At 36.8% G+C, this 11,265-nt stretch overlaps 1 protein-coding gene across 1 annotated transcript; it reads right to left on the bottom strand.

The window, feature by feature from the left end:
* Positions 1 to 2,543: 2,543 nt before the first annotated feature.
* Positions 2,544 to 5,713, bottom strand: LOC133860878 (cytokinin hydroxylase). Its single transcript, XM_062296513.1, has 5 exons — positions 5,296 to 5,713; positions 4,968 to 5,194; positions 4,615 to 4,856; positions 3,982 to 4,360; positions 2,544 to 3,152 (listed from the first exon to the last, which is right to left on the bottom strand). The coding sequence occupies exons 1-5, from the start codon at positions 5,588 to 5,590 to the stop codon at positions 2,733 to 2,735; spliced, it is 1,563 nt and encodes a 520-aa protein (XP_062152497.1). The 5' UTR covers positions 5,591 to 5,713; the 3' UTR covers positions 2,544 to 2,732.
* Between the last annotated feature and the right edge of the window lie 5,552 nt (positions 5,714 to 11,265).

Raw genomic sequence — 11,265 nt, 5'->3', positions numbered from 1 at the left:
TTTATATACTTTCAATCTAAATGTAGATTTCTTCATTTTATACCTAAAAATTATTTTCTTGCATGTGTTTGGACGTAAAACTCTAACTTTTGGCTACATAATTAATTTCATATATAGCTAAATTTAGATTTCTTCATTTCTTTATCTACATTAGCTTTTGGCTTTAGGGGCTTTGGTTTAGAGATTTTTATTTCACCGCTTTTATATCATGTGTTGGAAATAACAACTTTTGTTCTGACTTTTTTCTTTGATAAGTAAAATAATTGCCGGAAAAGAGAATAGGCTGATCAAACCTATAATCTCTACTTAATAATTGTTTATAATTGTAATATTGTTACTCGATATACTGCATGTGATTCTATTTCTCCCTATCTATCTGTAGTTTTGTGCCTTATCTTTATTAAATCAACAACTTTTTGGCATTCTCGTCTTGGACTATGCAATTTATCTTATTATTATGATCAGATATTGGACAGTGTAACTTGGTGCAGGACAGTTGGTACCATTATAGCCATTGTATTCGTCCAGTACTGGTCATAAAAAAACACTATTTCAATTGGTTCTGCTCAGTCTCGATTTTCTCAAATGCTCCACCAGCCGAGCCGCTCCGGTGCATGCATATATGTCGCGGGTTCTAACCATCAAGGAAGGTTAGCTGCTCTAGCTATGGCATTAACATATAATATTTTTCACCAGCAGGCAAACTATATATTGAAAGGGCTTAATTTCTTCGACTAGTTTAATGATTTTCTGTCCACCCCTTGTCGTCGTTGCTCCTTAATCGTCCATATCAACTATGGCAAACAATCATTAATTTTTGCCTTTTGTTTGATCCATTACTCATCTGTTATTATTCTAATTTCCAAAGTTCTTAGGACTAATCACTGAATAAGTTATATTTATGTTCTTCTCAGCTTACTGTAGAGGTTGTCAATGGGGAGCTTAACCTAGCCCAAAAACAAATGCATAAGATCATGTGTATATATATATATATATATATATATATATATATATGCTAAAAATTAAATAACATATACACGAGTGTGTTGTTTTAATATTTTTTTTTAAAGGGAATTTCTCGAACATAGTGAAGTAGCTGGGCGGTTACAGAGAGGAGAACTATTGAAAGGGTAGTTGGAACCAAAAAAAAAATTGAGAGAAATTGAGTAGTGGGAAGCAGAATCGCAGGTTGCTGTATGAAGTGGCTGAGAAAGTAACCTTTGAGACCAAAATTAATGTAAAAGATCCTGGCCCTACCTTTGCCGACTACAAGTTGGCTATATTTCAATGTTGAGAGCTGATGATCGAGCACTTACTTAAATCAATTGGAAGAATATCAATAAATCATTTTTAAGTGTTATGGAGCACTGAAGCTAAAGAAGGAACCCTTTTCACCCATCACTGATCTGTACGTGTTTTTGTTTCTTTAATTACTTTTTTTCTGTGGGACTTTAGGCTCATCTAAACTGACCCTAAATTTGCTTGCCCCCAACTGTTTAAGTGCTAGTTTAATTGAGAAATGCTAGGGTACTTACAAAGTCTTACAAAAAGAAGCTTACAAACTAACATAGCATCTATGTGACATTTTATTAATTAAAAAAAAATGCATTTACAAATTAAAACCTAATCTAATAAGTCCCCATCTCTCAAACCTGAACCCCCGACAGAGATGGCATCTCTCAAACTCGACACCTGAAGTCTCTCTGACCACCACCGACGGACACGGCAACAAAGGCCTTTGGGAAGACTCTCCAACCACCGACGGACACGGCAACATGGATCTCTTCGACCACCGACAGACACGGCGATAGATACCGGCGTGGATTAGAAACTCATGCACACCGACGTGGGTTTGAGAGATCCGGCCAGACGCCGGTGTGCGTGGGTTTGGATCGAGAAACCGTTGGGAATGGAGCTCCTCGCTAGCCGCTCTCCCCTCTCACCAGAAACCTTGCTGCGACAGAGCTGGGTCGGGAGCCAGTGGAGACTGGATCTGGGTCGGGAAACTAGAGAAACCCACTTGTTTCCTGTTTGGAAGCTGAGAAAGTGTGAGAAAAGTTAAGATTCATGACGGAAAATCCCAAGCACTTGCTAGATAGTGTTTCCGAGTCTTCCCAAAGGCCTTCCAAAATCGCAAAAACTGCCGTCTAAGAGTTAAGCGACGACGGTTTCTCGACCAAGACGTCGACGATGGTCGGGGTCTGGGTCTGAGTCGGGATTGCTGGGACATCAATGGTTTTTTAATTTGATAAAACATCAATCTTACATGGAATCCTATGTGTCTAAATTTTTTAAATGATAAAATGCCACATGAGCTCCACTTCAGTTTGTAAGCTTCTCTTTGTAAAGGTTTGTAAATACTCCTAGCATTTTTCAGTTTAATTTGACCCCTTAAATATAAAGAATAAGATTCTCTCGATTTCAAATGAAATGAATAGTATATTATTTATTCTACGATCACAATTCAAAATTTGTGCATTTAATAGTATATCCGATATTAATGTTATGGCCCATTGCCAACCACACCAAAAGCAAAATCATCATGGCTCTTTCAATTTTCCTCAACTTTCTATTCCTTTGTGTGTAACTCTTACAAGCATAGCTGCCTTTTTATCTCTAAAGAAAACAAAAAAGAAAAAGAAAAAATTACAATGATAAACCTTATCAAAACGCTCATGCTTGCAAACTCCCTCACAAAAACACAAACTCTGCAACTTCAAAATCAGTATATTTTATGGGTTTAAGGGCTTCAAACATACTTGAACCCCATACTTAGGCTTTATTGTTAGAACAGTAACTGGAGCATGACGATAATTCTCTGAAATGGTGAAGCTAAACCGCGAGATTAACATGGCTAATATGATCTTAGCTTCCATCATGGCGAAAGCTTGGCCAACACAATTTCTGGGGCCTGAAGCAAAAGGGATGAACCGGCCAGGCGTGAATGACTTGGAAGCAAATCTTTCCGGGTTGAACTCGTTCGCATCTTCACCCCATAAATCTTTGCTATGATGAATTGCAAGCACCGGGATCCATATTGATAGACCCTTTGGGATATGCAGGTCGCCAAGCTTAATATCTTCCAACGCCATTCGAGGGAGAACAGTTGCCGGCGGATACAGCCTGAGAGTTTCGTTTATCACCAAATTTAACTGCACAGTGTAAGACCGATCGACCTCATCAAATTCATCATTAACTATTGCCGGCAAGAATTCCAATCACGTGACAATAACTACACCTTTAAATCTGTAAAAAAGCTAATCTTCACGGATTCCGACTAGTGGTAGGATTTAGGTAATAAGTTAAGGGATTAAATTAAAGTTTAGACGACTTCACGTCACTAGTAGACTAGTAGTGTAACTTTTAGACCTCTGCCAACAAAGGAAATGCCAAGTCATTTGGTCGTCTTTTGGCCATTTGACTCTCTGTTCAATACCAGCTAATTAAGCCACTAAAAAAATAATTCAGATTCTCCAAATTAATTTTATATATGTTTAGGCCTTTTCTCTAAGTCTAAGACGTTGAGACCTTAACGAAAATTAATTTGAAGTGGGGAGCAATAAGAGTTAAGACCCTGGGAGTGAACGAGGGTCCCATTTATAGCTTTCCTCTTTGGTGTTAGTTTTATTGGGAAAGAGAAGCAGATGCTCATTTTTCACACATTTATTATATTTATTTTGTGTTGATTGACGTAAAGTGTTTTATGAGAACCCATTTAAAATATGCTAGTCAATAGATTTGAAATAACGTAATAAATGATTTTGAAGAATAGAATGGATAAAACCATGGTTATGCAGTTGTTGTTTCTTCAATACCATTTCTTCATTTTAAACATGGGGTTGACGTTTCATTCAGTTGAAAGCTGAATATGCTTGAGTTTAATTATGACTAAAGCAAATAGTAAGATGTGGTAGGTATAACATAATATAATAATAATAATAATAATAATTTTTTTAAAAAAAAATAAAAAATCTTGCTTACCAAGGTGAGCTTGGAGAGATGATCAACAGAGGGAGTTTGACCATTGCAGACCTGATTCACCTCAGCACGAACTTTTTCTTGCCAGGAGCAGTTGCTAGCTAATAGCATGACGGTCCAAGTGAGTAAAAGGGCAGTGGTTTCATGTCCAGCAAAGAAGAATGTTTTGCATTCATCCATGATTAGCTGTAAATTTAAGCCGAACCCTCTCTCTCTCTTTTTTTGCATCTCATTAAGCAGCATACCCAGCAAATCATTCCCATATGAACTGCTCCGACCAATCTCTACACAGTCTTTTCGGCTTTGAATTATTTCAATTAATAACCTCTCCACCTCCATCTTCAATAACTTTATTTCTCTATTGTATTTACTTGGAAAAAACCTGAAAAGAATAATAAATAATCAACAAATTCAGCATACGATGGCGAACCAATTCTATAATTATAATATAGTTCGAAGAGTCTAGACGAACCACCTCGAAAGTGATGGACAAAAACAAAAAGATAACAGCAAACGAAGCTTGAAGAAAAAGATGGAATCTATTAAAGGAAAAACAAGAAACCCCGGCTGATTACGTAAAAGAGATATATCGATGATAGAATCGTGAATTCATAACTCCAAGTTTAAGTCGCTCACCGGCTCCCGGGGAGATACAGTCGGCGGGTAGCTTGGGCACAGAGATGTTGCAAAACTGTTAGGAGGCGGAATATTTTCTTTCCCTTCTCATAGTTTGTGTTGAACTCGGTTCTAGAAATTATGTCCGCAGTGAGCATACTCATGTATTCACCAATTTCGAACTCCGTTATGCCTGATTTTACCTTATTTTGCAGTGACTGGAGTATCTCGTTAGTACATTCCACCATGTAACCCACATAGCCCTTTTAAGAAAAACACAAAACCAACCATTGATTTGTGACATTAATTCTTCTTTATAAAAAAAAGTTCAGTTGATGATGGCAATAATTAATGAAAATTCTATCTTATCGTACCTTGAGTTTGTCTCCCATGAAGGCCGGAGCAACGATGTGACGCTGATGGTACCAATCTTTTCCGTTAGCCATTAACAAACCTCTCCCGATAAAATGTTTGGATCCTTGCTGCTGCTGCCATGATCTACCGGACGTGGTGCTGTACTTGGACAAAAACTCTTTTATCAATTGGGTCTCCGTCAAGCACATCCGGGGTTCCACTCCATTCCAAAATATAAATCTCCTTCCTATATATTCCCAATTAAGTTTTAGGTGATTATGAACAAACCATATATATATACATGTACACGGCAGTAGAGTAAGAGAGGAGTATAGCTAGCATATATACCATATTGTTTGGACCACGCCACGTAATGTGGCAAAAGGCGGCCGACGATGTCATGGTTGATTGAGTTCATGTCTTGCGAGGTTGTTTTGGAAACAAGGGAGGCCATGTCCAAGATGTTGCCTTTTAGAGGCCGCGGTTTGGGGCCACGCACTCCTTGCCTCTCCATGATTTTCTTGATGCGTCTTGGGTTTAGAAAGTAGCAAGAGAGAGTGTCGTGGGCTATTTTTACTAACAAAGACAGGCATATGCCACACAGAATTGTGAGTACCACCGTGGCCGGCATGATCGTCATCATCGAAGACAAAGCTTGGAGAATCAAACACTCGATCTCACACGCCCACAAAGAAGCCTAGAGAGAGAGAGAGAGAGAGAGAGAGAGAGAGAGAGAGAGAGAGAGAGACTAATTAGGGGGTTAGTTGCTTAGTGAACCGAGAAGGCTCATTTATAATGACAAATTGGCAGTGAACCCGGCCAAACAAAGGAGGCACACAGTTTGATCTTTCTAAATTAGAGGGGGCATAGGATTTAACTATTAATGGCACATATCTACACTTTCATGGCACTACTAAATTAACCATATTGTTTTACTTGTTCATGCATGTGTAAGAAAAGAGAAAACCTCGGATTCGATCTCAATCTTACTAAAATTGGAAGCAGCGTAAAAATTTTCGAGATAAGAATATATTCTGAAAGTTAATAGTCTGACAATTTACAATTAATGCTGGATTAAACTTCTACAGTTGTACTGCTACGGAACCAATCTAGCTACCAGTGAGGGAATGGATTAGTGCAGACCATGGCGGGGTTTGACCCTCTTTATTTCTCTTTTTCTGAGAAATAGAATCCACAACGTTCGTCTGGCAGCTAGTTAAATAACCACTCACATCAAAGCGTTGAGCCATTTGGTATCACCTTTTACCGGGGGCAGGCCGCAGCTCAATGCCTAGCGATTGGCGGTTGTCGAAGGCCCTTATAAATAGGGTCCCTTAAAAAATAGTATGAAAGGTACGGTCCTCAAAAATTTAGACCCCTAAAAAGTAGTAGTATTAACAGTCCCCATAAAAATAGAAACTCTCCCAAAAAATAGCTTTTTATTAGTAATAATAAAAAATTATTTCCTTATATATAAGATAAAATGAGAAGAATAACTATCATACTATAATTAAACAAAAAAGATATAGAATTAACAAAGACTGTAGTCAATGTATAGTTCCCTTCCTTTTCAAAAAAGAAAAAGAAAAGTATAGTTCCCTTCAAAAACAAAAAAAATAAAAAAATTCAAGACGAATTGGTTCTTGGACTTCAAAAAACTTGTCTTTTGCTGGTCGGCTTCAGCTTCTTACTTCAGTTCTATTTAGCCTTCAGGTTTACTGGACAGGCATGTTCATTCTTCCTAAGAGGGTACTAAAAGACATGACTCAAATGTTTAATAGATTCTTATGGAATGGTAAGGAGGGCAATTCGGCAAAAGCTAAAGTAGCTTGGGGGGATGTTTGCTATCCTAAGAGGGAGGGAGGATTGGGGTTGAAATGTTTAGAAGAGTGGAACCGGGTGTCTATGCTAAGGCATATATGGAATCTGTTTGCTTGCTCGGGTTCCATTTGGGTTGCTTGGGTTCGGACCTACTTGTTGAGAGGGAGGAGTTTTTGGAATTTAAGCATTCCTCAGAATTGCTCATGGAGTTGGAGGAAGCTTTTGGGTTTGAGAAGCATAGCTAGGGAGTTTATTAAGTTTGATGTGGGAGATGGAAAGCTTATTCACTTGTGGTTGGACAATTGGCATCCTTTTGGGCCACTTTATGAGAAATATGGGTTTAGAATTATCTATGACTCTCAGAGTAGTCTGGAGGCAAAGATGAATTCTGTTATTCGGAATGGGAGATGGAGCTGGAAGCCGGCTAGATCAGAAGAGTTGGTTGATATCCAAAGTAAACTTCCGGATGTGCCTTTAGGTAATGTGGATAAACCTATTTGGACCCTATCTCGGAAAGGAGTTTATGTGAGTGTTGATACTTGGGAATTTATGAGGAAAAGGAAGCCGGCAGTCAGTTGGTGGTCTGTTGTATGGTTTTCTCAAGCTATTCCTAAACAAGCATTTATCTTATGGTTGGCGGTTCTTAATAGACTTACAACAGGAGAAAGGCTTGTGACTTGGGGGTATCAAGGAGACACACAGTGTTTTTTTCTGCAGAAATGGAGTGGAAAGCCGTGAACATCTTTTCTTCTCCTGCAGCTTTAGCTCTCGTATTTGGAAGACCTGCATGAATCGATGCTTCTATCAACATCCTCCTCTAGATTGGCAGAGTGTGTTTGACGAAGCTTGCAGGAAATGGAGAACGAAGAAGTTGCAGGGTGTGCTGTGTAAGTTGATCTTGAGCTCTACTGTGTATCATATATGGCGCACAAGAAATGAGATAAAAGCAAAAGGCCACCCTAAAACGGAAGAACAGATATTAAGATTGATTTTCTGGGAGGTTCGGAATAGAATCTCAGGGAAAGGAAAATTCATAAAGAGCATGGAGAATGTGGCGATCTGTCAGATGTGGAATATAGATGGGAGCTTACTAGTGTGACATTTGTTTCGGTTTTGAGGCCAGCTGTTAACAGAGTTTTGTCTTCTGTTTGTTGCTTTATTTTTTGGTCGGTTTAGACCTTTGTTTGTACTCTGTTTTTTTTTTTTGGTTAGTAAAATTCACTTATTCATAAAAAAAAAAATAAATAATAATAAAAAAAATTGTATAGTTAAGGAATTATACTAAATGAATATTAAGGAAGGTATCTTTGTAAAAACTCATCTTTGTCTAAAGAAAGAAAGAAAAAAAGAATAAAGAAAAAAGAAAAGGGTAAGAGATCAAGAGGTGAAACCATGAAAAACATCTTCGCTATAGAGACGGTAGGGATGTATAAGCGGAGTAGTTATTAACTGGATGCTAATATATAATCACAACCTCATAACCGCTTAGATCGATTACGGTTAACGGTTTTAGGGTAGGTGAAAGCTGTTAATAACTGTTAATCGCCTTACATATAATATATAATTAATAAAATTAAAGATAATAATAGGATTATTTTGTGTAGTGATTTAATAACACGATATTTAATGCTCTCAACCAACAAGAAAATGCTTAACTAATCCCACCACAGGCACAACAACAATACAGTGTTGCGAAGGGAGGAGAAAGTGATTGTACCTCAGATGATATGTTGAATAACATTTCGACCTTCGGTGACATGCGAAGATGATCTCAGTGATATTTTCTTGGAGTAAAACTACAACCAAACTCTTGTGACAAAACTAATTTTAGGGATCACCAAAGAAGTAGAAAATAGCATAATAGAAAATAACACAATCACACAAGACACTAAAATTTAAGTGGTTTGGCTTAATAAACCTATATCCACTGGCGAAGACGACCGAAAGAAATTCACTATCAAAAGATGGAGTACAAAGAGTAGTAAAAAGAAAACCACTCAAGAGAAAAATACACAAAAAAGAGAAACTCTCTTTGTCTCTTAAGTGTCGTACGATACCTCATACACGAGAAAACACTAGTGAGAATGTGTATTCTGCAACTCAAGTTTCTGCCTCTCTACTTCTCAAAATGACCAAATGTGTCTTCAATATATATATATTGGCTAAGTCGGTTGTTGTGAGTTTTAAAATATTTGCAAGCGCACGAATCGTTTGTAATATAATGTATGTCCAAGTTCAATGTTGAAAATCCACAGGGAATTGTGTTACGAAAATTAATTTCTATTTTAATCTAGTTCCAATTTTATGGGGTTTTAAAATAATAAACTAAATTAAATAAAATAAAATAAAAAGCATTAAGGTTTTCAGAATCCACCTCGCTAAATCAAAGCACATATTCTCATGTTTGTTCATACATGCGAATTGCAATAAAATCCTATGCATTTTATAATTTTCATAAAATTACCTATTGAAAGATTCAATGAATCCATCATTTCTACAAATCACAATGAATATCCAATTTAATTCAAAATCATTCAATATATTCGTTTGACAAACAAATTACAATGGATATCCAAATTAAATCAAAAGATTTAATGTATCCATTGGATGAAACACATTGAATATCCAACGTTTATACATATATTAATCAAAACAATCAATTAAAAGAGTTTTAATCTTTTAATTGAATTGAAATGAACATACATTCAGATTATATGAACAAAACATGAAAATACGAAATCCAATCAATAGTGAGGCTTCATCTTCAAACTTAGTTGAAGTTTTAGCCTTTCATGACTAAAAATAACATGCTAAACTTTATTAAAAACTAAGAGTCTTACAAAGAACAAAAGAAAACATAGAAAGAAGAAGACTTTCAGTTGGAGGCTGTAGGCTTGCGCCTCTCCACACGCATTCTCTCATTTTTATTAAAAGAAAAGGTTCATTTTTATATGGTACTGCGAGGGTTAGAAACAAAAGACAAAAAATGACGCCTCTACCATTACTTTCCTCTTTTTCTTTTCCCACTTTTCTTTTATTTGGTCTCACGTACGTTGGCTTTCTTCAATTTTTTTCTTCATTCATTTCTTTTTTGTCTTCTACAAAATAGCTTATTCCTTTTTATTTTTCTTTTCTTTTGGAATTCGCTCAAGCGTCTTGGGTAGAGATGTGCTCGAGCCAACATATCATAATGTACTTGTTTTCCCGTTTCTTTGCAATTTCACATAAAAATTGTTATTTTCTCTCAATGACCTGCAAAACAGTAAAACACCAAAACTAACAAAAAATATAAAAAAAAAATAACAAAGCTAAATGTTTAGCACATGCAAATTAAGGGGTCCAAATATACAGTATTTGACACTCATCAACGGTTAAAATACTTTACCATGAAGTAAAGTAAAAAAACTTCTCTATGAAGTAAACTAGAGACAACGTGGCTGGAAAAAACCACAAACAGCTACCATGAAATGGGCCCACCCCAAGACTTGTGAAATACAAGTCATTCTCGTTACAAATCTCCACCTTGACTTGAATTTCATTAAGTTCTCACTACAAATTTTCTCATGACGTCTCCTCCAAAACCCTAAGGATAATTACAAGCTACAAACACCAATCAAGTCCAAGCAACTCTTGAACTTGAGAACCGGAACTGGCTTAGTCAACATATCCGCTGGATTTCCTGCTATACCAATTTTCTTCAATGTGATAGCTCCCTGTGTCGCAACTAGATGAACAGCACAATCTGAATCAACACACAAAATGACATTGGAACCAATACAACTGCCTTTGTCAAAGACTAAACCAAAGATTGTAGCACCCTGTAAATAACAAAGAATCCATTTCATTGCTTGCCAGTACACCTTGCAATGACTAACAACACTAACTGCCTGTGAAATATCTAGACGAGTGCAGCTCCCAACTACATTAGAGTAAGGTACATGTGACATGGAACACTCATCCTCCTCACTCTGTGGTGCTAACACTGCTGAGAGTCTGAAATGTGCATCATACGGAGTACTCACTAACCCAAGGATTTTAAAACTCATTTCAAACTTAAAACACATTTCAAACTCTTTGCACCACCTAAATCCTTCATTTCAAACTCATCACCCAAAAGAGATTTTAATCTCTTAACTTCAAACATGCTTTTAGCAGCAATAAGTATGTCATCCACATTGAGCAATAAATAAACAAAATAACCATATGAAAATTGCCCACAATACACAAAATGCATGTACCACTGTCCCGGAGATTGTTCCAAGCCATACGATCTCCTTAACTCGACAATCTTCGCGTCCTTTGACAATTTTACCAAATCTCATGTCTGGTTCTTATGAAGAGACTCAATCTCCTCATTCATGGCAACAACACAAAATGCAGACTCACTACTTGTGATGTTTCTGAAAAGAGTAAAAGACTCCTTAACCATAGTGTCCTCTGTCGTAATAAGTGCACTCGCTACCAAATTTGCACAACCATATATCTGAGGTATTATAA

Source organism: Alnus glutinosa, chromosome 2 (genome assembly GCF_958979055.1).
Source record: "Alnus glutinosa chromosome 2, dhAlnGlut1.1, whole genome shotgun sequence".
Taxonomy (NCBI): domain Eukaryota; kingdom Viridiplantae; phylum Streptophyta; class Magnoliopsida; order Fagales; family Betulaceae; genus Alnus; species Alnus glutinosa.
Note: the sequence above shows the minus strand (reverse complement) of the source record. Positions and strands in the feature narration are given on the sequence as shown.